The sequence below is a fragment of the Orbicella faveolata genome, unplaced genomic scaffold (genome assembly GCF_042242905.1).
Source record: "Orbicella faveolata isolate gen_17 unplaced genomic scaffold, um_ofav_v1 contig_4, whole genome shotgun sequence".
Classification (NCBI taxonomy): domain Eukaryota; kingdom Metazoa; phylum Cnidaria; class Anthozoa; order Scleractinia; family Merulinidae; genus Orbicella; species Orbicella faveolata.
The window spans coordinates 8,737,243-8,761,216 of NW_028301569.1; the positions used below are offsets into that span (position 1 = coordinate 8,737,243).

The window sequence follows — 23,974 nt, forward strand, 5'->3', positions numbered from 1 at the left end:
GCCCGCTTTGTAATGATTCATAACGAAGTTTCCATAAACTGAAACCGAAAGCTGGCCGTCGCGGTAATTTTACTAAACATGATAAAGTTGAGAAAATATTACCGCTGGCGGAACCAAGACATTTAACTTTCTCAATACTCTCATGGCAACATTATACTGTAAGTATTGTTTGACAAATTTAAAGCTATTTGTTTTTCACAGTACTAATCAATTGACACAGTTCTTAGCGATCACTAAAGGATTTGCTGTGCTAGACATATTTAAAAAGGAATGACAACTTAACTGACCGGCTGATACCTCTCGGTTGGAATTTGCAGGCTTACCTCAGAGTCGTATCGTGTTCAACGTTGACCAGTCAAACGCCAACTGCTAGCTCAAGCTGTATGTCAACCACAAACCAATGAATATCAAAGGCGGCGAATCACTAATGCAAATAAAATAGGACAAGCTGTGTAAACACCCGAGCGTTAGCAATCACGATGATCCCACAAAGTGTCAAGTCAATAATCTTATATCGTCAATCCTATTGGTTTGGTGTCGCGCGTTTGCTTTATATTTCCGGGGTACAACTCAACAAAGCTTCCTATTAAACCAATTATGAACATCCAAACGTCTTAATTAATCAACGCCTGCCAGTTAGGACACTCCAAGGTGGTCTTAATTGTAAATAGCCTTGATCTATCTTTCACTTTAGATTCGATTTGATTCCATCTTCATATAAAACTTTGCGCTTAATTTTTGGTAGACAATGGCACTGGATTAACTTCTTTTTGTGGGCATTTTTATTGTTTGCAGCTTTGAGGCTGTTTTGTTTCTAGCCTTTTACCAAAATTCCTCTTATTTCAAAGCTAAGCGTTTTAGCTAAATCATGCCAGGTCAGTGCCCGTGACATTAAAATAATCCCTTTTCAGTTTGGGGAGGACATAACTAAATTTACTGAGTTTTTTAAGCCACAGATGGGCGATAACCCGTTTACCCCTTGACTGTGAATTCATGTGAGCTGTATCAATGTTTATCATTTTAAAATCTACTATCCCAGTACAACGTCGACTGCAACGAGATCATCTCAATAACAGATCAGCGAACATGACCTGAAAACACAAACCATCAATTATTATGCCTTATTATATTTTATATGCTGAATCTAATCAGGAAATTGTTTTGAATGGTCAGTTTATTTTTATCTTCCCACTAATTGCGTTTTAAACTCAAGGTTTTGTTTTAAACCTTATTTGTAGACAACATAAGCTAACATAACTGAATTGACAAGATGTCTTGAGGCTCAAATCACAGCAAAAATTGCGACTGTCCCCCATTTTTGGTGACTCAGGCGCGATGCTAGATACTGGTTCCGTGGCTTGCAACTTTCAACAAAGTGTATTTTTCTGCCTTTGGAACTTTTGTGTTTTACCGACTGTTTTGTCTGAGGGAAAAGCCACAGGAACTAATTTTTATGAAGGCAGTCGGTTCTCAACGCAAACCAATCCGTAACATACGCCAACGCAATGTTAATCATTTTAAAATCTATTATCCCAGTGCACAAGTGCAAGGTCGACTACGCCTGAGATTGTCTAAATAACAGATTAATACCTGACAAACGTGAAAACCATATAAACTGCAAAGTTGCGATTCCCAAATTGCATAAAATCCAATTTTTGAAAAAGTTATTTGCCATCGGATTTCCATATAAATACTGTAATTTCTGACCGCTTTGCCTACTACTCGTGGAGATGGCTTCGAAAACCGTGATAAGGCCTGTTGTCTTTCTACATATACAATGCATACAAGCTCAGTATAAAGAGGTCAGCTTATCAGTCAGCTTATTTGTTTAGACTTGGTCCTCCACTTTGCCAAATGTTTGCCTTAAAACTCCCACGGACCTGTAGACTGCGAGCAGTCCCTTTCTTTTCCTAGCGTTTTCCTTGCGTTTCTTAGAGCGATCGAAAAGCAAGCGACGAGCGGCGAAGCCGCTCCCTCCTCGTTTCTTTCCCTAATTTGCATAAAATCAACTGAGTTCCGCGCACGGAGGATTTTAGGAACAAAACCGACTACTCGTAGTCTAACGGACGAAAGTCGCCTTTCACAAAAGTTTCCAACAGTTTGAAGGTAACATTTTTATATTGCCGCTTTGTTTCGGGGGCTGGTTTGATAGTGTCGCCGGGAAGTCGGGGTTTATAAGCTTCATGAACAACAGCTTTAGTGAAACTTTTGAGCTTTTAATGGGCGATAACCTGTCGACACCTTAAGTACCGCTTCAGGCAAAAAAGATCGAACTTGTAGCGCGACAATAACGTGGATTTAAAACGTTATTAATCTGCGTTAATACAAAGATAATGACGTTCAATCACGTACCATTTCAGTTCTTATTCACCCAGTGACAATATTTTTGTTTGTCCATTTGGCCGTTATGCAGTTATTGCGGGTTCTTTGACAATCTGAGCTGGTCTGCCTTTCAAAGCTGCTTCTCCCGAGTCAACACATTTATCGCAGAAAGATACCAAGAATATTAATAAAGGACACTGAAATAAATTTGTTTTTAGCACTTAACTTCGGTCAATATTAGCTTGTGATTTTTTTTCCTCTAACATCATCCTATCGCAGGATATCGATGGATGAACCCATATCTCATTCTCTCGTTCAATAATTCAAATTACACGAAGCTAATCGGTCAATCGTCCACAAACAGGTAAACAGAAGCTTCTACACGGTGGTTCACTATTATTTTATAAAACCAGACAGCGGCTTCGATTCATGAACAGACCAACTTGGTCTGTTCATGAATCGAAGCCGCTGTCTGGTTGATAACAATGGGGTGACAGGCCTACACAACTCCTATCCACGTGTCATAGCCGCTTTGAGAGTTTTGCTCGAACTAGTATATCTTTGAGGATCTGCCCCTTTTGTATTGTACGATAGGGGGATCTTTGAATATTTCGCTAAGCAATAATCCTGTTTTTAGGAGGACATTTCACCAGAGTAGAACCGTTAGAGGTCATAGGTCTGCGTGGTTTCCGCTGCTATCCGCGTGTAATTTGTTGAGTTTGACACCTCTGTTTTTGGCCACGTGCTATTTTTTTTAGCTCATTTGATTGCAAGATATGTTTTAAGCTCTCTAAATATTAGCTCTGGAGGGACAAAGTTTGAAATATTATGTGAGCATGTTGGTTACTTGCATTTTGTATTATTTCGCCGGGCCCGGCTGTTTGATTTACTGTTGCAAGTTATGCTGCTTGTTATCACGGGTGTCATATTTATCTTTGTCCGGCTTCGCCAGAGATAGCTGTAGCCTTCCTTGTTGAAAGCTATGAGTCTGTCTTAGAGAGACGTTCTTATGCTTCTTGCATCAATTTCATCGAGCTTTTTGTCCTTCCAGTTTGTTTGTTCTGGAACTGCAAAAGTAGGTGTTCACGCGCAAGTCTGTGGACCGTTTTGCGTGTAGCTTATGATATTGTGTGGTTTTGTTCAGGTAAAAGTTCTGAATTTAGGAGTTCTTCCTATGATTGTTAATCCAGCTCCACGTTGTGGTTGTCATTGCTTTTATTTGCGATGTTGTCAGGTTTTTTGGAGACTGTTAATAGTCTCTCTTTTGTTAGGAGGCTCGTAACCTTGTAGATCAGGCAAGACCGCAAGTTAAGACAGAAAGAATTTACCAAGGAGCAACTTGCACACTTCAAGAAGCTTCGGAAAGAGCAAAACAAGAGGAGAAGGAAAAGAAAGAATGGTCCAGCAGAAGAACCGGCAGAAGAATTAAAGGTGGAGGAAATGACGATAGCACCTCCCAATCCACCAGCAAATGCACGCCACAGCAATGAGAAGAAAAGACAACCAGAGGAAGCGGAAAATATGTTGTTGGGAGGAAAGAAAATGGATCGCGCATCGCTAGAGCGGAGTGAAAAGAATGGAGAAGAATCATATCCCAGTCAACCAGCAAATGCACGCCACAGCGATGAGAAGAAAAGAAAACTAGAGGAAGCGGAAACAATCTTGCCCAGAGGGAAGAAAATGGTACGCGCATCGCTTCATCGCAGTAAAAAGAATGTAGAAGAAGATACGGTCACACGTGAGGCTTTGAGACGGAAAGTTCATGCGTCCGCGAAACCTAAAGAGAGCGACAACACAAAATTGCGGGAGATCAATGCAGCCAACTTGACGCGTACCGCGGCGGCAAAGTCCATCGGGAGTGGAACTTTTGGTACTTGCTACCCGGGCAAGTATCGGGGAATTGACGTTGTTATAAAACAATATAAAGAAAGAAGTTGTCGAGGCGGCGAACGCTTGTCATTCCTACAAAGGGAGGCAAAACATGAGGCCAATGTTTTACTGCGGTTAGGAAATCACCCAGATATTCCACTTTTATTTGATGAGCGGCTTCAGGCAGTAATAATCGATTTCGGTAAAAGTGTTTTGTTAATTAAAGCAAAGAATCCTCCCGCGAAACCGATGCATGTAAGGGACCAGTGCAAGGACAGTTACATTGCGCCAGAACTTGTTGATGGTACTGGAAAACCATCTATTAAAAGTGATATCTATGCGCTGTCTTTCCTGATCAAATCTGTGTATAGACTTTTACATTTTCGAAACGTTGCTGCTGTGAAGAACGCTTTAGTAACATCGCCTGAAGAAAGACCGACAATCAAAGAATTAAAAGCGGCTTTAAGTGCTGACGATTAGAGAGGTGCGAACTTTTTTCAAATTTATAGCAATGAGGCACTAACATTTCGTTTCGTTTCAGTTTGATTTCAAAATCGCTTTTGTTTTATGATTCCAGGATAAAGGAAAGTGGTGTCAGTGTATTTTTTCGGGTTCCCTTTTATAGTCCAGCCAATCAAAAGCGATAGCTAGCGCGCACAATAGATGCACAATGTATGGTGTCATCTCGTCTTAGCTTTAGCTTCTAGTGTTTCATGCTGTAGAAAGGCTAATAATACTCGATAAAATGAAATAATTTGGATAAATTGTTTTGGACATTGTCACAACGTCGTAATTATTTAATTTCCAGTTTAGTTTAGTTTAGTTTAGTTTAGTTTAACTGAATCATGAAACCCATCATCTATAAATGCTGTTTCAAAATGGTTCCGTGCACAAAGAAAACGGTCTGAATTACTCGTAGCATAGATCATTGATTTTAAAAGTATCTCTATGGCCATTCTTAAACCTCATTTTTTCAAACCTCCCGATAACTCGAACCAAAAGGCGTTTCCCTCTGCCAGTGGAACACTGTAATTTTACCTCCGATTTCTCGAACTTTTCGATTTTTCGAAGCAAATTTTCGTCTCTCTTGGAGGCTCGAAAACTCGAAATTCCATAATAAAATTGACTGCCAGACTTACCTTAAATATAGCCAATGTCGTCGGGCTGGTTGAAAATTAATGTAAGCTTTCAACAAAAATTTGAGGGCTCTAGATAATGAAAGATGTATCTTCTAAGCAATATCTCTTAGAGTAGCAGTTCTGCTTCATGGATTCAATTTGGAGTCAATTTGTCCACTGTCTGTGATTTCTTTATTATTGTCATTATCCATGTAATTCAAGGCAGCATCCGCGGGCCTTGGATGACATGGATAATTAAGCATTGAAGGATAATTGCTTATTTGGGCAGGCGTCGATAATCTTAGCAGTCGTCGAGCGAAGGAGTGATGTTGTGTGCGGCCTATTTCAAAATGATTAGTTGTCGTGTAAACAAACTCAAATTAAACGCAAAGAGTTAATTCTGAAGATAAACCTCAAGTTACAGTGTAAACCGATTAGCAACTTTTTTTAAAGATCATTCATCAATTTTTTGTGACTAAAGGGAGGCCCAAAATTTGTGAGAAACAGGAAGCATCTTTTCGTAGAAAGTCTGCTATGAGCTTAATTAGACAGTGCCTCAGGGCATTTTTATTTTCACCGCACATATACGAGCCAGTCGGCTCCAAGGCTTCACATATAAAAGCATTCCGATGTGTGTGACTGTCTTTTTTTAGTATGCATCAACAACGTGTTTATATTATTTGTTCTTTCTACTTGTAACCAAAGCATTCATGACCTATTATTTGGTTTATTTATCGGAACCTTGCAACGATCCAGATTGAAGGAATGCCTTCACTACCCAGCATTAAAATCCCCGTTATAAAATAAACTTCCCGAAAAGTTTACCGAAATGAAATCGAAATGAAATCGCTTTTCTTGATCATTCAGCTTAAAACAAGCTCACGTTTGGGGAGCAGGTCTACGCGGACTCGTACTCGCTTCCATACACCGGCTCGCTCTTCGCCGCTCGCGCGTACGTGTGACTCCAAGGTGAGCCTGCTCCCGCCTAGACTAGTGCCTGGTTATTAAACATCACTAAATATATAGGTATACATATGACAAATATCATTGCGTAAACTTGAAGTAATCCCCGCTTTATAATGAACCATGATTTTTTCAATTAATCGAAGTTTCCATAAACTGAAACCGAAAGCTGGCTGTCGCAGTAATTTTACTAGCATAGCCTCCTGTCGCTATGAAAACCTGATGTTAAACATGATAAAGTTGAGAAAATAATTACCGCTGTTGAACCAAGACATTCAACTTTCCCAATATTCCGATGGCAACATTATAATATGAGTATTGTTTGACAAATTTAAAGTTATTTGTTTTTCAGTATTTTCCAAACAGTACTAATTAATTGACACAGTTCTTAGCGATCTTAAAGGTTCACTAAAGGATTTACTGTGCTAGACAAATTTAAAAGGAAAGACAAGTTAACTGAGCGGTAATACCACTCGGTTGGATTTCCAAGCTCACCTTAGAGTCGTCTCGTGATCAACGTTGACTGAGTCAAACGCCAACTGCTAGATGCTACAGCTCAAGCTGTATGTCAACTACAAACCAATGAATACTAAAGGCGGTGAATCACTAATGCAAATAAAATAGGACAAATAACTGAGCGTTAGCAATAAATGATCCCACTAAGTGTCAAGTTAGTAATGTTATGTCTTCAATCCCATTGTTTTGGTGTCGCACGTTTGCTTTATATTTTCGGAGTACAACTCAACAAAGCTTCCTACTAAACCAATTTTAAACATCCAAACATCTCAATTTAACCGCTGCAGTTAAACAGTGCCTGTTATCTGGCTCCATTTCCTTTATTTCGTGATACATTTAGTCTAGTTCTCAGACAAGTTAGGACAATTGACAATAATGTTGTTTTTATGCTAGTGACAATTAATCAACACTTGTCAGTTGGAATACTTCAAGGTGGTCTTAATTTTAAAAAGCCTTAACTCGATTTGATTCCATCTTATTTCAGACAATTGCCTTGTTACCGGCCTGCGTGCCCACTGCGCATTCATCCCTGCAACACTGTGTGTGTTTATTAGTGTTAAGAACAAAAAACAAATTTATGACATTTACCCTCAGAAACTGCTCTATCAACTTTGCCAAGCACTTGTCTAAGCACGTGTTTATAGCATTCAATAATAAGTTTGCTTTCCAAAAGGCTGCAAGTTAATAACCGTGTCGCCTTCATTGCGTCTCCTTAAAAGGATGCTATTGAGCAGAAATAATTTGCCTTTTTTTCTGTTTCCTCAAGAGCAAGCTTATCTTATGCAAGTAAAGTGGAATCTCCTTCTAGTCGGCTGTTTATAGGAGAATGCCGTTTCCTCTCTTGAAATGATAAGCCTTTTACCAAAATTCCTCATATTTCAAAGCTAAGCGTTTTAGCTAAGTCATACAAGGTCAATGCGATTAAAATAATCCCTTTTGTTTGGGGAGGACACAACTAAACTTAGTGGGTTTTTTAAGCCACAGATGGGCGATAACTCGATTAACTCTTGACTGTGAATTCATGTGAGCTGTATCAATGTTTATCATTTTAAAATCTACTATCTCAGTACAACGTCAACTGCAAAGAGATCATCTCAATAACAGATCAGCAAACATGACCGGAAAACACAAACCATCATTTATTATGAGTTTCCTTTTATACGCGGAATCTAATCAGGAAATTGTTTTGAATGTTCAGTTTATTTTTATCTTCCCGCTAATTGCGTCTTAAACTCAGGGTTTTTTTAAAACCTTATATGTAGACACATTACGCTAACATAACTGAAATTGACAAGATATCTTGTCTCAAATCACAGGAAAAATTCAACGAAACGCAAGCAGATCATAACTGTTTATCAGTTGAAAATCTATTATCCATGGGTCGACTACGAGATCGTCTAAATAACAGATTAAGTGGCAGTCCCGCTAAAAGCGGTCCACTCGACTTCGGGACCAAAACTAATTTTCCTTCATTTTTTTTCAGTGAAAAGGGTTTGACACATATATATAAAAAAGCAATTTATTATTTCCCAATTCCTTAGTTTTGCTTTGCTACGAGTCAAAATTGAATTTTGGCCGAACTGAGGTTGCCGACTGTGATCAGAAAGGTAAAATTCACCGATTTTGTGAAGCGTGCTACGTCGCCTAAAATGCAGCTCACGGAATTTCGTTTCCATACAAATTTTAAGGTACATTCGTTACTTTGACTGACGAAATATGGAAACTTTTCGAAAAATTCCGAGGCCTTTGATCACCTACTAAAATTTAGCCAAATTTGACGGGGAAAATCTCAAAAGTTGGGTCTAAATGAAGCCTAAAAAGCACATCACAGTAATTTTCATATCTTAATAAACCGTTCTATGAGTTCAAACCGGTGGGTATCTCCTTGGATTGCACGCGAGAACAGATTAAAATCTGCCACAGTCAGTGTGTTTACATAGCTATCGTTCGTGTCAAAGCTCATTTGCATAACCCTAGCATCCGGTGAAAATACATCTTCTTCCGTTCAGGTTCGTTTGTTGACCTTCTGAGTAGTGGCAAATAGGTTCCTTTAACACTTGTGTACACTCTAGATCCAGTTTTGAAGTGAAGGTTACGTTAAAGTTGATCAATTCTCAAGACTTGCGAGACTCCAAAGGTAAATAATGGCGCCGGTCTGCAGAAATCAACCGTAGCCGTCGTCCTGACACTTCGATAAATTCTGCCACAGAGGTAGCACTAGGAGAAGAAGAAAATCGTAAGTTTTCATTTACCGTTTAATGGCAACTGAATCCTGTACTACTGCCAAGACTACTGGGAGCTTGAGGGCTATCTTCCCGAATTTGAAAAACAGCAACGAACACTTGCCGGTTGCATCGCTGGGAAATGAACCTGAATGACCACGACACGTTTGAATGGAACTACGTTTTGCGATGAATGATGAATGGCTTTACTTCTGTTTTATGCTTGATGCTTGTCTTTTAGTATCTTGCACAGCGCATAAAATAAACTTCGGGATCCGTTTATCGGGCCGTTTAAGACTGGTTTTCACTAGAGCATACGCACAAGCACAAGCATAAGCATAAGCATAAGTACAAATGAAAACAGCCGCGACATAAACATAAGCATAAGCAGAAACACAAGAAGAACGAACCCACTTATTTGTCTTGTGCAGTTTTCACTAGTAACGCCCTGATTGACTGATTGATCGATTGTCTGATTGACTGATTAATTGACTGATTGACTGATTGGTCGATTGCCTGATTTACTGATAGACTGATTGATTGATTTGGTGAACTGATCGATCGATCGATCGATTGATTGATTGATTGATTGACTATACAACATCTTTGTTTTAGTACCTGCCCCACTTCCAAGAGAAATTACTTGATTACGCAAGAATCGTCATGAAGGCTATATTGAAATGTCTTAGCTTAAAAAAATGGCTTTTCGTAGATCCTTTTCGGGCGTTTTGCAGATTCTCTGCAACCTGCGTTTACGAAAATCGAAATTTTTTCCGGTATCGCTGCTGAAGAATGTACCACATTACCTACTGTAAGCGGACCTCCTCGAGTTTTGGCCTTCAACCAAAAGCTGCATTTAAACATTTAACAAATAGCGCCAATTTGATTAGAGTTTTACAAACTATAACAAGACATCATCTTTAGTTTGTTTTATTTGGAACATTAATATGCTGAGAAATAACAAGGATCAAAATTGTCTTGAGTATTTTTCTATAATTTACATGTATCTGTGAAAAATATCATATCTCTTAATTTCCAGAATCAACAAGGTACATGCACATTAACTGACGAAAATATAACAATAATTGTTATCTGTATATCGTTATAAACTGAAAAATATTCTGCTTCTTCAAGATATACATTGTGAAGCGGGTGAACGCTAAAACACTGTGCAGTGAACTTCACAAATTTCACAATTTTTCCCGATATAAAAACTGTCTTCTTCAAATTGAAAAAAAGTATATCAAACGTACAAGCTATGGATGAATGGTTCTGAACATTTCATTCTCAATATCTTTTATCTTAACATCTTTTAAATTAAATGACGAAAATATACTAATTCCATTTTTACGACATAAATACATAATACATCCTATCCTATATAAGTTACGAGTTCAAATCCGTTTAGTGATCTCAATTTTCACGAAGTAATTCTTCAGTCGCATAACCAAGTACAAATATTACTTTCAGTTTTAAAGATGATTTCCAGTCCGTACTGCGCACTCTCGAGAGTTTGTTTGCGTTTTTTGGTATGTTTCATGTAAGGCATCACAAAATGTAACAATTCGCAACTACTTACATGAAGTTAATTCAGAGTTTCATGTCAACCGCCTTATGGATGCGAAGCTTTATGCTTCGTTCTTTCTCATATCACAATCAACTTCGCAGCTGTAAAAATCAATGAAGCTGTTGGAAAGAGAATTTGAAGGGCCTTAAAGATAAGGTTTGTGCATTCCATCCAATCGATGTTATTTGATTCAATGGAATGTGAATCGAATAACGTCTATTCGCATTCCATCGAGAAAGACACATAACATCAGGGTGCTGAGACTGCGCAGTACGGACTGGAAATTATCTATAACGTCACAGATGTTCTTAAACGGACGAATGGTTCGGCCTCAATCTCAAATAGAAGCCTCGAATAAGTTACAGTGTAAAATATTCGTTAAATAATCACACTAATCACGATTGAATTCTTCTGTGGCACATACATAACAATTACGACCACGTAAATACGGTATATCAATTTACATTTTAACGTCACAAATGTTGGAAGACGGGCGAATGATTCCGCCTCAATCCCAATTATAGTCTGTCGACTAACCACCTACACATATTAGTTTAAAGATGATTTCCAGTCCGTGCTGCGCACTCTCGAGAGTTTGTTTGCTTTAACTACTTACAAGAAGTTAATTTTCAAGTTTCAAAACAAGCGCTATTATGGATGCGAAGCAGTCGAAGCGTTATGTTTCGTTCTTTCTCATATCACTTGATGAAACAACTTCGCAGCTGTAAAAATCAATGAAGCTGTTGGAAAAAGAATTTGAAAGGCCTCAAAGATAAGGTTTGTGGTTCGTAACGAATATCTCACAGGCGAGTGAGCCTTATAATGTTTATAAACATTAGGGTGCTGAGACTGCGCAGTACGGACTGGAAATCGTCTTTAAGTTTTAACGTAATTCTCGAATTCCAAGTTTGGAACCTGTCGTAAAATAGTTACATGTAAAATATTTATTAAATAATCAAAATATTCTCGATTGAATTCTTCAGTCGCAAGTTCATTTCAAACATAACCACCTACCTATATTACTTTAAGTTTGAACGTTATTTTGGAACATGGCGTGTAAATTGAAGGTACAAGTAAAATCCGTTAAATAATCAAAATATTCACGCTTGCATTCTTCCGTCGCAAGTTCATGACAAACAAAAACCACGTGCAAAACAGAGCTGTTATTCCTAATGCAGTTCTCAAGGCCTCCGCTTCCTGAAGTCTCTGCATTAGGAATTGGAATTGTACTATGCACGTGTTCAAAGAGGGTGTTTTCAGTGCGGCGTTTTCGTGTTAACCGTCCCGAAAATTACCCTGTCGTAAATTTACATTCACTCTCTTAATAAGTTGAAAATTCAACGAATAAATTCCATGTTGCCTTGCGTATGTTTAGTAATTGATCGCAGATGACGTCAAAATGTGGTAAAAACAAAAATAATATATATCACTTGAGGCACACGAGGCGATAGCCGAGTGTGTCACAGATTTTGACGTCTTCTGTGATCAATTACTGACTAGACGCACGGCCACATGGAATCTATCCGCGTTACAGAATAAGAAAAATGCCAATTAAGTCTTCTACGTTTGTCCTCCAATTGAACATGAATAAGAGGCAATCAAAAGGCGAGATTAGTTCGACTTATGATATAAAAGCATACTGGTGCTGTATTAGGATTTGCCAGATTATAGTTGATAACGGTCTGCTTCCGTCACTCGAAATCAGGCCAGCTGAATCTCACCTTTCCCTCTCTTTTCCTCCAGACCAGAAAAATGTCTGCCATGTATCATCGTCAGTCTCAAAATCGAGTGTTTTAGGGACGCTGCTATTCAATAGGCCACGTTTGATATATCAACATTCTAACATGGCTCCGAGGCTTTCGGGTCAAAATTAGTGTCTCAATTCCCAGAAGAGACTTGGATACAAAGAAAACGACACCAAATATTGTAGTTTGACCTGAAAACCTCGGAGCAATGTTAGAATATTGATACATCGAACGTGGCCTATTCGTAAAAGAGCCCCCAAACACTCCTTTTATGCAACTGACCGGATTCATCGCAGTAACGCTACACAGCTTCTAAATGTATTGTAAATGTTTATCATTCGTTAATCAGATTAATTAAATTCCATTGGCGATTGCACTTTACTTGAGCTGACAGTTGAGTCGATTGTCTTCGCGGTGGCGCCAATCCCACCTCATAAAGCGTCTGGGATTCCTGTCACCAATACTGTTCAAAGATAACAAGATCACTGTGACTTACAGTTTTTCTACAGCAACAGTGAATAACCCGCCATACAGTAACTGAACAGTTACATGCCCATTTAACAAGATCCAGAACTCCATGACTACTTCATATTTACAAAAATACTACAGTCAGCAAACATTCCTTTTTACTATGGAAACGAGAAGCGAAACGAGAGTTGACGTTTGGTAGAAATAGAAACTGCTACAGAAACAAAAGGCGAGTTCCTCCATGCACATCAAGTTTTCGCATGATTAGTGCTTCTTCGACCGGATAGAAGTTCAGACAAAGTCATTTCTTTTCATTTAATTTTTTTGTTTTAGAAAATATGGCGAAAGCAAGTAAAATCATTAAAAAGATGCAATAAATTATCTTCACGAGATTAATACGTCAATATAAAAAGTCGTTCATCCTGACTTGAAACTAATACTTACAAAGTATTTGGTCGTCTTCGTCGTCAGCGTGGTACCACTCGTCGTCGTTGTCGACCTCGTCGTCTTCGTCATCTTCGTCGTCATCGTCATGTTCGTCGTCTTCGTCGTCATCGTCATCTTCGTCGTCTTTGTCATCTTCGTCATCTTCGTCCTCTTCGCCGTCATCGTCATCTTCGTCGTCTTCGTCGCGTTTGTCATCTTCGTCGTCTTCATCGTCCCCGTCGTATCCTTCGTCGCCATCCTCGTCATCATCATCATCATCATCGTCATCGTCATCATCATCGTCATTATCATCATCGTCATCATCGACATCATCATCATCGTCATCATCATCATCACCATCATCGTCATCGTGATCGTCATCATCATCATCGTCATCATCACCATCATCATCATCATCCTCATCGTCATCATCACCATCATCGTCATCGTCATCATCATCATCATCGTCATTATCATCATCGTGATTATCATCATCATCATCATCATCGTCATCGTCATCATCGTCATCGTCATCATCATCATCGTCATCATCATCATCATCGTCGTCGTCATCAACATCGTCATCATCGTCATCATCATCGTCATCATCGTCGTCTTCATCGTCATTGTCATCATTCTCATTGTGATTGATATTGTCATCTTCAAACTTTTCCAGATCCTCATTTTTATTATAAGCTTCGCGATTAGCATTATCACTATCGTTGTAATCGTTATTACCATCACCAATATGCGCCTTATCATCCATTGCTTTTTTTATAACGCCATGGTCCATATAGACGGTGCAATCAGATAGTTATCATGATTAGTTGCTTCCCGAGCGTGCAGTGCTGAAAGGAAAATAAAGCATACATGAACTTCTTTTTGAGATCTTCCAGTTAGATACGATTTGATTATATCTTATCTTATACCAGCCAGCCCTGAAGCCTACTTATGTCAACAGACCAGCTTCTCACTGCGCCTGGCTAACAATTCTGAACTTTTACAGCCGTAACTGACACACTGTAGTATCTGTAGTACACTGACACTGTAGTATCTGTAGTAGCTGTAGTAGCTGTAGTATCTGTAGTATCTGTAGTATCTGTAGCATCTGCAGTATCTGTACTCTAGTACAAAAGTAACGCGAAAATAGAGGAATGGAGCTCAAGGGTAGGTAAGAAAAGTGGAAAAAGGAAATAACTCTGTGAAACGAAAGATAACGTGGCTTTCAGTAGAATTGTTGTAAGTGAAGAATTAATTGCATCTGATCATTGCTATTACGAGGGAATGGTCATCGATTTTGTTTGTTTTCCGTGTTAAGCACTTAAGGGTTTTTCTAACAGGTTGTCCTGCTGCTGGCTCGCACTAGAACTTAAGTCCCGGAACTGACTAACTCTTTTCCCTGGTGGAAAGCAATGTTGAGGAAGAGTTCTAGCCTTGTATTGAGTTGGTAAAAGTGGTTACATTAGATAAAGGATGCAGATTATGTCGACCTTGGTGTGTTTCCGCCACTATTAAACAGGGGCAGATTGAAATAAAGGACGCAAATGATGGGTGAAATAACAAATTTGTAGACCAGGAGCACCGAATGATGACACGTTTGGGTAGAAAGTACAAACAATATCTTTCTCCTCCGGTCCAAAAGAATAGAAAAAATTTGGGTGGTGGAAATAATATATATATCGCAAGTAAAGAAAGTTCAATGCAGCACTTGGATACTACAGATACTACAGATACTACAGCTACTACAGCTACTATTGCTACTATATCAGTGCTGTAACCATAGCAATGCTGTAGCCAATATATAGACGACACTTCTGGCATATGTGTGGGTGTATCTCGGGACATAATAGTTAGGTCTTACACCAAGTACTACCCAAGAAAACATTGATTTCTAAGACCCGGACGGGATTATATTCGGACCTCCGACCTTGTTTTTCCCAGATGTCGGTCTGCTTTGTGAACCAAAAGATTATGATCTTTTATTAAATTGAACTTATATATCTGTTCTTCTCGAGCTCCTGCACTATCTTAAGGCCAGTCCAAAACAAAGTGGTTCCAAACCTCATTCAAGAACCTAAGCTTTTCTTCTTTTTGTTTTGGATTTCCTTGTGCTGCACGCAGTGGCTATTATCTTATCTTCCTTTATATCGGATTGTGTGACAGTTTGTTAAAAACAAGATTGGTATGCGTTGTACGTTTCATTTTGATTACAATCAGTTTACTTTGGTCATTGAGATGCAGGAAATTGATGCTTTACACGCTCAAAGTGTCTGTGTCCCGAAACTCTGTTAAAATCCTCCCTCAAATTTTCGTTGTACTAACCTAAACTGACATTTTAAAATTAGCAACAACAACTCATATTGAGTTGGACACTAACGTGTTTTAATTTTTGAGCCAGCATTTATTACAACTGAAGGAACTGAATGAGAGATACCTGGTGTAAAGCGGCGATGTGTTGGCCGAGCAAGAGAAAGAGACCAACAAATTACCGAAATTGTAAAAGATGCGGTTATGATATTGTTCGCAGTACAGATCAGCTGTGAAAAAATGCAACAGAAAAATTACTCTGACAGAACTTACAAACATTTTTGTAACAAACATCGATGAAGTTATTGAAATTTCTCAGTATAAGAAGCTCCTTTTCAGTAACTTAAGGACAAAATGAAGAACAATTTGCCACCGAACTTTCGACTGACTGCCAAGTAAGGGATCTCCGATACATAAAAGTGTAATAATTATCGTTAACCTGGTGATAGCAGTACAAGATTAGAGGGAGGAACGGGTTATGTGGAAGAACTTAACGATCATCTGCATAAATTATATCAAACCGAACATAGTGATAGTTTAACGAAAATGTTCTGGAGACCGTCAAATTACAACAACAACAACAACAGAAATGCAACACACACAAAGATACCTCAATTGCTCGGTTCAACTCTAATCGCTCGTCCCAGCGTCACTGTCGTAAACAAGTTAACTCCTTAACAGAGCTCAATAAATAACATCAACAAAAGCGGAACGTTCCACAAAGAGGAAGCCTGTCATCAAAGTCTTGGAGGGATAACAACCACGCTTTGCGATTTATCAATAGTTGCGAGTTATACCAGAACGAAGCCGCTCGCCAGGTTTCCTTGAATAACTTCTCGAGTTCCATACTTTCAGATTTGAAACATCAGAAAATCAATCAATATTGAAAACTGACTAAATGTTGTGTATCATAGTCCTATTAAGCCATAAATCGCGTACAATTGCCTAGATAGGTAGGAACGACTAGACTGATATACAGAAGAACATTGAGCAGTCATGCTGGACAATTGCAACGTGCGATTTACCGCCAAATAAAATGAACCTAAAGCAGCTCCCTATGTGCACCTTACAATGGAGATTGAGTTTGACCATTTCTAAGAACGGCTATAACTCAATTTGTTTCTGTATAGGTATTTTATCCAGTTTTTTCTGTTGCCTAAAGGTTCCGCTAAAGTACCATCTCAGTCACTGAGTTTTATTACTTATCATGCAGTTGTGCCAAAGGCTGATTTCGTCCTTTGCGAATCAGGATGCACATGCAAGAGGCTAGCTTACCTCCTTTTTATGCCCTCATCTTAGTTGGCTTCAAGCCACTGATAAGTTTATGTAAAACGCTATCAGCTTGAGTTTTTTGACGGCCGGCCGCCTTTCATTACATGAACTTTGACTGAAACTGATCTTCTTAAGATTCCCTGAAGGCCGACATTCCTTTCCAAGGTTCTGCGCCGATGCCGGGCGCAGACGGTGTGTTTTCCTTTCGGAAATTAATTAATATGTCGAAACACTGCTTTGATAATCCGTTGTTTGGAAAGATTCTGATATAAAGGGTATATATAAACTTCTGCTGATCTGAGAAGCTGTTATATACATAGTTTTACTGACCTCCGTATCGTTAACTCATCACACTCATATCCTAATAAGTTTCTCGTCTGTAGCCTGTAGTGGCTTTCACAAGACTTTCAGGAATGCAGATCCTTGAGTGGTTTTCCTGTTTGGAATTCAAATTGTTTGCTTATTTCTTGTGGCCTGTCCTAAACAACATACACTCAGAGGCCTTAGAATTAGAACAACGTGATTATTACCAGCATAGTGAGCTCTCCTGTGAAGACCTAGAAAGTAGGCTAATTTCGATATATTAAAATTCTAACTTGGCTTCGAGGCTTGGCGCAATAAAACAAAAGAAAACACATAAACAGAGCTCATATATCACTGACTTTTAAGCCTGAGTGCATGCAAGTGAAAGCATATTTGCAGAATAAACTTGTGAAAAAACCACTCATATTGAATTGCGATGAAGGAAAATATTGATTCAGTTACCGAGGATTCTTTTCCGGATTACAGTGTAATTTTGCTTTTTCTGTATTTGCCGATATAGTCACAAGCTGCTTCAAGCTCGTTAACTCGTCTTTTGAGCAAGGTAAATCAACTTCAATCGCAAGTTCGTCGTTCATTCGTTTGAATTTCTCAGCATTGTTTTAGATCTGTAAGTTTTCATAATAACTCTAAGAGGTTAAATCACGCAGTGTATTGCTGGCAAGACTTACCTTGAGTATTGACTTCCCGCAGAACAAGAAGGTAAAGAATGGCAGTTGTTGTCTTAGAGTGTACTATTTACTCTCAAATTGACAAGCCCGACGTCGTTTTAGGAAGGAATTTACGGCTGATGACACCAGGATGTTTTTGATAACCAATACAACACATCGAGTTTACTGTATCGGGATATCAAACCGACAACTCGCGTAAAATGGACAGTAGTTCGTAAAATACACAGTAATTAGATGTTCCTCAACACTTGCGGTGTATGCATGGTCATCTCATACTGAATGCATACAACTATTCGGTCTGCGACCAAAAAAGTGCACAAGTTCATTGAAAAGTACATAAGTTTTTCTGTTGAGACTTGTTTGACCTCGTGAAGCAAAATTAGTGGGTCGTTTTGTTATAGAATGGAACTTCGCAACGAGGTAGTTGAAAAGTACCTGAGCACATGATAACAGCTTCTAACATGTCTACGCTTGCCTCTCCTCTGGGTTTCTTTTTCGGAAGGTCTGCGAGGGGACTATCTACGCTAGATTGGTTACCAAACAGCCCAGGTTATGCAAAGTCGCATGACAGATGTTAGAAAATTGAATTTCAACAGAAAGAGTAATCTCAGCAAGGGAGAGATGACCTTTAGTGTTAAAGGAATGAAATAGTTGGGTTAGCCTCTGCATGTTGTTTCTTTGCGAACAACAGACATCCAGCAGTGTCGCTGTTTGAAAACAGTCAATCTCAGTTTAATCTACATGTTAGGCGTTGGAAACTAACGCGAAGCTTCAAGTTAGTTTCAGCCGTTTAACACCTTTCCAGACACTAGGCTTGCGAGAAGAACCTCAGGCCTGATCAACTCTTCAGACTAGGATAGAGTGGAAATGGTTCAACCGTAGAGCAGCACGTTGCGCACTAAATCGCTATGAAAGACCTGCTAGTGTCAAAGAACTTTTGTAACAATTTGATTGGAAAACTTCAGAAATACGTGGGGGGAAAGCAACGCTGACAGTGCTATATAAAACATGGTGTACTACAATCTAGTTGAGATACTGATCAACAGAAATATCTGGAGCCTGTTGGCCGCTCTAGCAGGCACATGCACAAATTCTCGTATAAAGTCCAGGCGTCTGAAGCAAATTATCACCTGCTCTCATTTTTTTTCTCATACACTCAGGAATTGTAATAGCCTTCTCCTGAATGTTGTTAAGGCACAATCTTTAAATTCTTTCCGAACCAAGGTAGACATGTTTTGATTATTCGTATTTTGCTGTTATTATTATTTATTATTATTAGCAAGGCCAACAGGCTTGACATTTTCGGAAGCGTGTGAGTCTTTAGATAATTAAATAGTTTAAGACCTTCAAAACAAGTTTGGCAACCTTGAATTGTCATAAGAAGAAAAATATTTGGTCACCCAAGGTTCCAAGGTTTACGCCTTTTGAGGCAGAGGACAGGCAAAGAGAAGTGCTGATGCTCCAACCTTGAACCTTCCGGGAAGCCAAAAATGCTGCGAGCCTCGCCCAAACAGTTTAAGACTCGCAGAAGGAAATGAATTCCTTGCTCGTATGCAACAACTTGACGCCCTTGACTCCTTTTTAGCAACAAAAGACAAACCCAAGGGGGCTTCCGCATTGAGTAAGTTAAAAACGAGCGTCGTGTTCACTGACAGCAGGAATCACTTCCAATTTTATAATTGGCACTCCTAATTTCCATCTGTATTTTCCCTAAGAAATGGGCGGTAAAAGTTTGTGATTGTTCATTGGGCTTAAGCGGAAAACGCTACTTATACCAAAACGGAAACGAGTCACCGTTTTAAGAACGAAACGAAATCGACATCTGAAAGAAATTGGCGAAAGTAAGAGAAAAGGACGGAACAAGAAGAACGATTATTTATAACGATGGCCAACGTTGTTTGTTACGTGTGTTTGATATCACAGTTTTTTTTTCCTTCTTAGGCCGCCATTTTCGTGAAAACTGCGCGTGGGTCAGGTACACAACAAAATGACCTGGTTGGCAACGAAGAGCGTTTACACGAACGTATTTTTTGGCACGGTGCCTTGATTTCCCGTGCAGTGATTCCCAAAGTTTGGAGCACTGTTGCCACATTACATTTGGGACCGATGCATTTATACGTCCGAGGAATAATTGAGAAAATCGATCGTTAGCGCGGTACCAAAAATTTGACGTGGCGTGCCTAATTTTAAGCCCGTGTAAATGGGGTTTTAGAATGGATGATGTGACTAATTATACCGCTCGGGCGAAATTCGTTGGCTTACCTCAGTGTTGGATCAAAGATTAATAATCCTATTTAGCGTGACTAGTAAAAGGCTGTCGCAAGCTGTGTGCTCTCACAAACAATTAGCTGCCAAAGAAGACTCAATTGTAACGTATAGGGCAGGTTGCATTGCGGGGTGTAAATATTAACAGAGCTCTATCAAAAGATGAGTTAACATGTCTTCACTCAGAATGCGCCAGATGTTATCAGCAAGAAAACAAGCTTGGGACCAAGTGAGCCTTTAGATAAACACGATGAAGACCTTTAGACGAAGTTTGACAACCTTGATATTATCAGAACAAGAAAAAATTTGGTCACTCAAGGCTTACGCCTTGACACGCAAACAGAAGTGCTGGCGCTCCAACCTTGAACCTTCCGGGAAGTCGAAAATGCCACGCGCCTCACGCAATCAGTTCGACAATCCTTTCCAGATTCCCAGAATTTTTGGCATTCAGTTACATATGATACGTGGCTACATTTTCATCCATTTAGTTAATTATCACAGAAGTTAAAATTATTGTCAAAGTGTTTTATAGAGCTACTAATTGGCGTCACTTCAAGGTGCTCGAGCTATTAAAAAGCCTTTATCTTCTAAGATTTTTCAATTGGCATAAAAACAAGCAATCCAAGCCAAGCAGCCCCAGAGGTAAATATTTACATGAGATAAGCTGGCTCTTGGAAAGGTAGTCGTCTGGAAAAGCAAAACTATTACTAGATGGATCTATATGCTAATACTGACATGTGCTTAACGCTCGGCAAAGTTGAGACGTCAATTTTAAAATGATAAACATTGATACAGCTCACATGAATTCACAGTCAACGGTTAATCGAGTTATCGCCCATCTGTGGCTTAAAAACTCACTAAGTTTAAGTTATGCCCTCCCCAAACAAAAGGGATTATTTTAATGTCACGCGCATTGACTTGCGGTTAGTTAGCTAAAACACTTAGCTTCGAAATATGTGGAATTTTGGTAAAAGGCTTAGGAAACGACATTCTCGTATAAACAGCCGACCAGAAGGAGATAATTACATCTGGTTTAGATTGATTCAATGCAAACCAGGCAGTCCTGAGGGCCGGTAAACACAGTGCAGTCACGAGACTACGATCTCATAGTCTCTTGGTATAGTGGAATGCGGAATTCTCGAATCCTCGATTTTTCGAACCTCGAACCAAACGTTGTTTCCCTCGGCATCAGTCGAACACTATAATTTTACCCCCGATCGATTTCTCGAACTACCTGATTTTTCAAACTGCTCTTCGTATCCCTTGGAGATTTGAGAAATCGGGATTCCACTTTACTTGCATTAAAGATAAGCTGGCTTTTGAGGAAAACGAAAACAAGGCAAATTATTTCTGCTCAATAGCATCCTTTTAAGGAGACGCAATAAAAGCGACACTGGTTGTTAACTTGCAGCCTTTTGGAAAGCAAACTTATTATTGAATGCTATAAACAGGTGCTTAGACAAGTGCTGGGCAAAGTTGATAGAGCAGTTTCAGAGGGCAAAAATCGTAAATTTGTCAGTTTTCGTTCTCAACACTGATAAACGCACACGTAGCGCTGCGGGATGAATGCGCAGAGGGCACGCAGGCCACTTGCAATTATCTGAAATAAGATGGAATCAAATCGAATCTAATTGAAAGATGGATCAAGGCTTTTTAAAATTAAGGTACCGTACGCACTAGGTTGACAAGATTTGTTTGGGTCTGCCAAAAATGTCGACAGATTTTGTCTCCCCCAAATTTTGAATTGGTTAATCGCGTATGCTCTTGAAAACATTAAAAATATTTGATAACAGCAAGTGTCGATCACGTTGATTGTATAGACTCTAAAGAGCGGGATCAAATTTGCTTGATTGACATTTTCAGTCAGATTTTAATCTGACTGAAAAATTGTAAAATCTGATGGTTTTGACGCTTGACAAAAATGTGTCCTTGTCCGAGGCAGGACGACGGCTCCTTTGAAGTTTGGTACGGCTTGACAAAATTTTGGTGGGAAGAAATTAAAAACACCGTGCGCACTTGTAGAACTGAACTAATGACAAATATTTTTGCCAGAGAAACAAAAATTTGCCTAGTGCGTCCGGGCAAATTTGTACATCCCTATGCAACCGACCAAATACACCGCCGAGTACGTGTACAAGTACGTGTACAAGTACGTGTACAAGTACTTGTGGTTAACAAATATTTTGCTGTGTCTCAGTGCGCGCACGCTTGATAAATTTTGTCGAGATTTTTGGAACGGCCAAACAAAATAATTTTGTCACTGTCCAGTGCGTCCGGACCCATATACAGCTTGACTTAGCATCTAGCTGTTGGAGTTTGACTGGTCAACGTTGAACACGATACGACTCTGAGTTAAGTTTAGAAAATCCAGCGGAGCGGTATTAACCCTTCCTTTTAATATATCTCTCTAGAACAGTAAATCTTTTAGTGAACCTGTATCATCGCTTATAACTGTGTCAAATAATTAGTACTGTTTGGAAAATACTGAAAAAACAAACAGCTTTAAATTTGTCAAACAATACTTATAATATAATGTTGCCATCAGAGTACTGAGAAAGTTCAATGTTTTGTTTTCTCAACTTTATCAAGTTTAACATTACTACGGGTTTTCAAGGCGACAGGGGGCTATGCTAGTGAAACATTGCAGACATTTACAAAATGCTAAATTAATCCCTAGCGAGTTCCTCACATTCTTATAAACATCTCATTTACATTTAGACGCCGTTAACATTCATTTCATCACTGAAGAAGGTTATAGTATTTTAGCCGAAACGTCTATTTTAAGATTTTTAAGTCAGTGACAACAACTTTTGAGATTTTATTACTATGCCTGACTACAACTACAGTATTTTTAAAGAGGTTCTTTAGTTCCCTCTTTCCTACCGAAAATTGGGTCATTAATGCCATCAGATGAAAAGGATAATCCAAGCCACAGACAAATCACTTAAAGATCTCTTAATCGGAGATTATCTTACTCCAAATAAACAAAAACTGTGCGATAAAAGGTGTTTCCCGAGAGGTAGGTTGGAAAACCAGGAATTCGGAATTCGGAATTCGGAATTTTATTAAAAAAAAAAAAAAAACACTATCGACTCTGTTCCCGTAATTGGGCGGAAAGAGAGTGACTGGTATCCATTTGTTTATGAAGATGGATCAAAGTGCTGGAGAATGTCAAGAGTTCAAAACCACTACTACCACATAAACTTGCCCTGTCTGAAGAACCGTAACCACGACTTCACAATATCTCACTTAACATCTTTGTTAAGCAGGATGGAGGGAGGAATTATTATTTCTAATGCCATGGCACAAGAGCTATGGGAGAGATTCGGAGAAACGATATTTCAATAGCGTGACAGCCAGCTTAACTATTTAGGATTGCGTTACTAATATAGGCCGCTAGGAATAATTGAAGACAAGAAAACTCAATGTACAATATACTATCATGCAAAGAAAGAACAATTAAACCTTTTTTAAAAAAAGCCAATGTTCCGAATTCCAATCACTATGCCTTCTCGTCCAAATTCATAACTTCTTTAACAAAGCTTCAAATCTCTTGTGTGACACACCTTTTACTCAGAAACAAAGAACAAAGTACAGGGAATGTGAGGGTGTTTCTTGTTAAGGTTTTTTCTTGTTTTCTGTACATTTTTTTATAATTTAAAAGTAAGGTATTGCGTGACCACATATCGTGACTCAACTGCAACCGTCTGATTGTCAAGCCGCAAGAGTCCAGAGTTCAGATTCTAGGTTTTATTATAACTTTAAATTAATAATTTATTTTTTCTTTACATTTATTTATTATTATTATTTATTATTATTATTATCATTATTACTATTATTATTATTATTATTATTATTTATTTTTTTATTTTTTTAATTTATTTTTTTATTTTTTTAATTTATTTTTTTATTTTTTTTAAAT

General features: G+C 38.7%; 2 protein-coding genes and 1 long non-coding RNA gene across 4 annotated transcripts in view; 1 reads left to right on the top strand and 2 right to left on the bottom strand.

Annotated features, from left to right (window-relative positions):
- LOC110048073 (uncharacterized) overlaps positions 1–23,974 on the bottom strand; it is a 249,869-nt gene that overhangs the window by 152,940 nt on the left and 72,955 nt on the right. The gene's annotated exons all lie outside the window — the stretch shown is intronic.
- Positions 2,804–4,671, top strand: LOC149101338 (uncharacterized). The gene has a single exon (XM_089276400.1). It carries the CDS (start codon positions 3,763–3,765, stop codon positions 4,669–4,671), a length of 909 nt encoding a protein of 302 aa, XP_089132526.1. The 5' UTR covers positions 2,804–3,762.
- Positions 9,925–14,184, bottom strand: LOC149101339 (uncharacterized). Its single transcript, XM_089276456.1, has 2 exons — positions 13,235–14,184; positions 9,925–12,785 (listed from the first exon to the last, which is right to left on the bottom strand). Exons 1-2 carry the CDS (start codon positions 14,007–14,009, stop codon positions 12,754–12,756), a joined length of 807 nt encoding a protein of 268 aa, XP_089132582.1. The 5' UTR covers positions 14,010–14,184; the 3' UTR covers positions 9,925–12,753.

Excerpts from the sequence above, each read along its gene's own strand:
- LOC149101338 (XM_089276400.1), top strand. The coding sequence starts at position 3,763 with ATGACGATAGCACCTCCCAATCCACCAGCAAATGCACGCCACAGCAAT.
- LOC149101339 (XM_089276456.1), bottom strand. The coding sequence starts at position 14,009 with ATGGACCATGGCGTTATAAAAAAAGCAATGGATGATAAGGCGCATATT. Across the intron at positions 12,786-13,234 it reads CGAAGACGACCAAATACTTT|TATTGGTGACAGGAATCCCA; the intron begins GTAAGTATTAGT and ends ATCTTTGAACAG.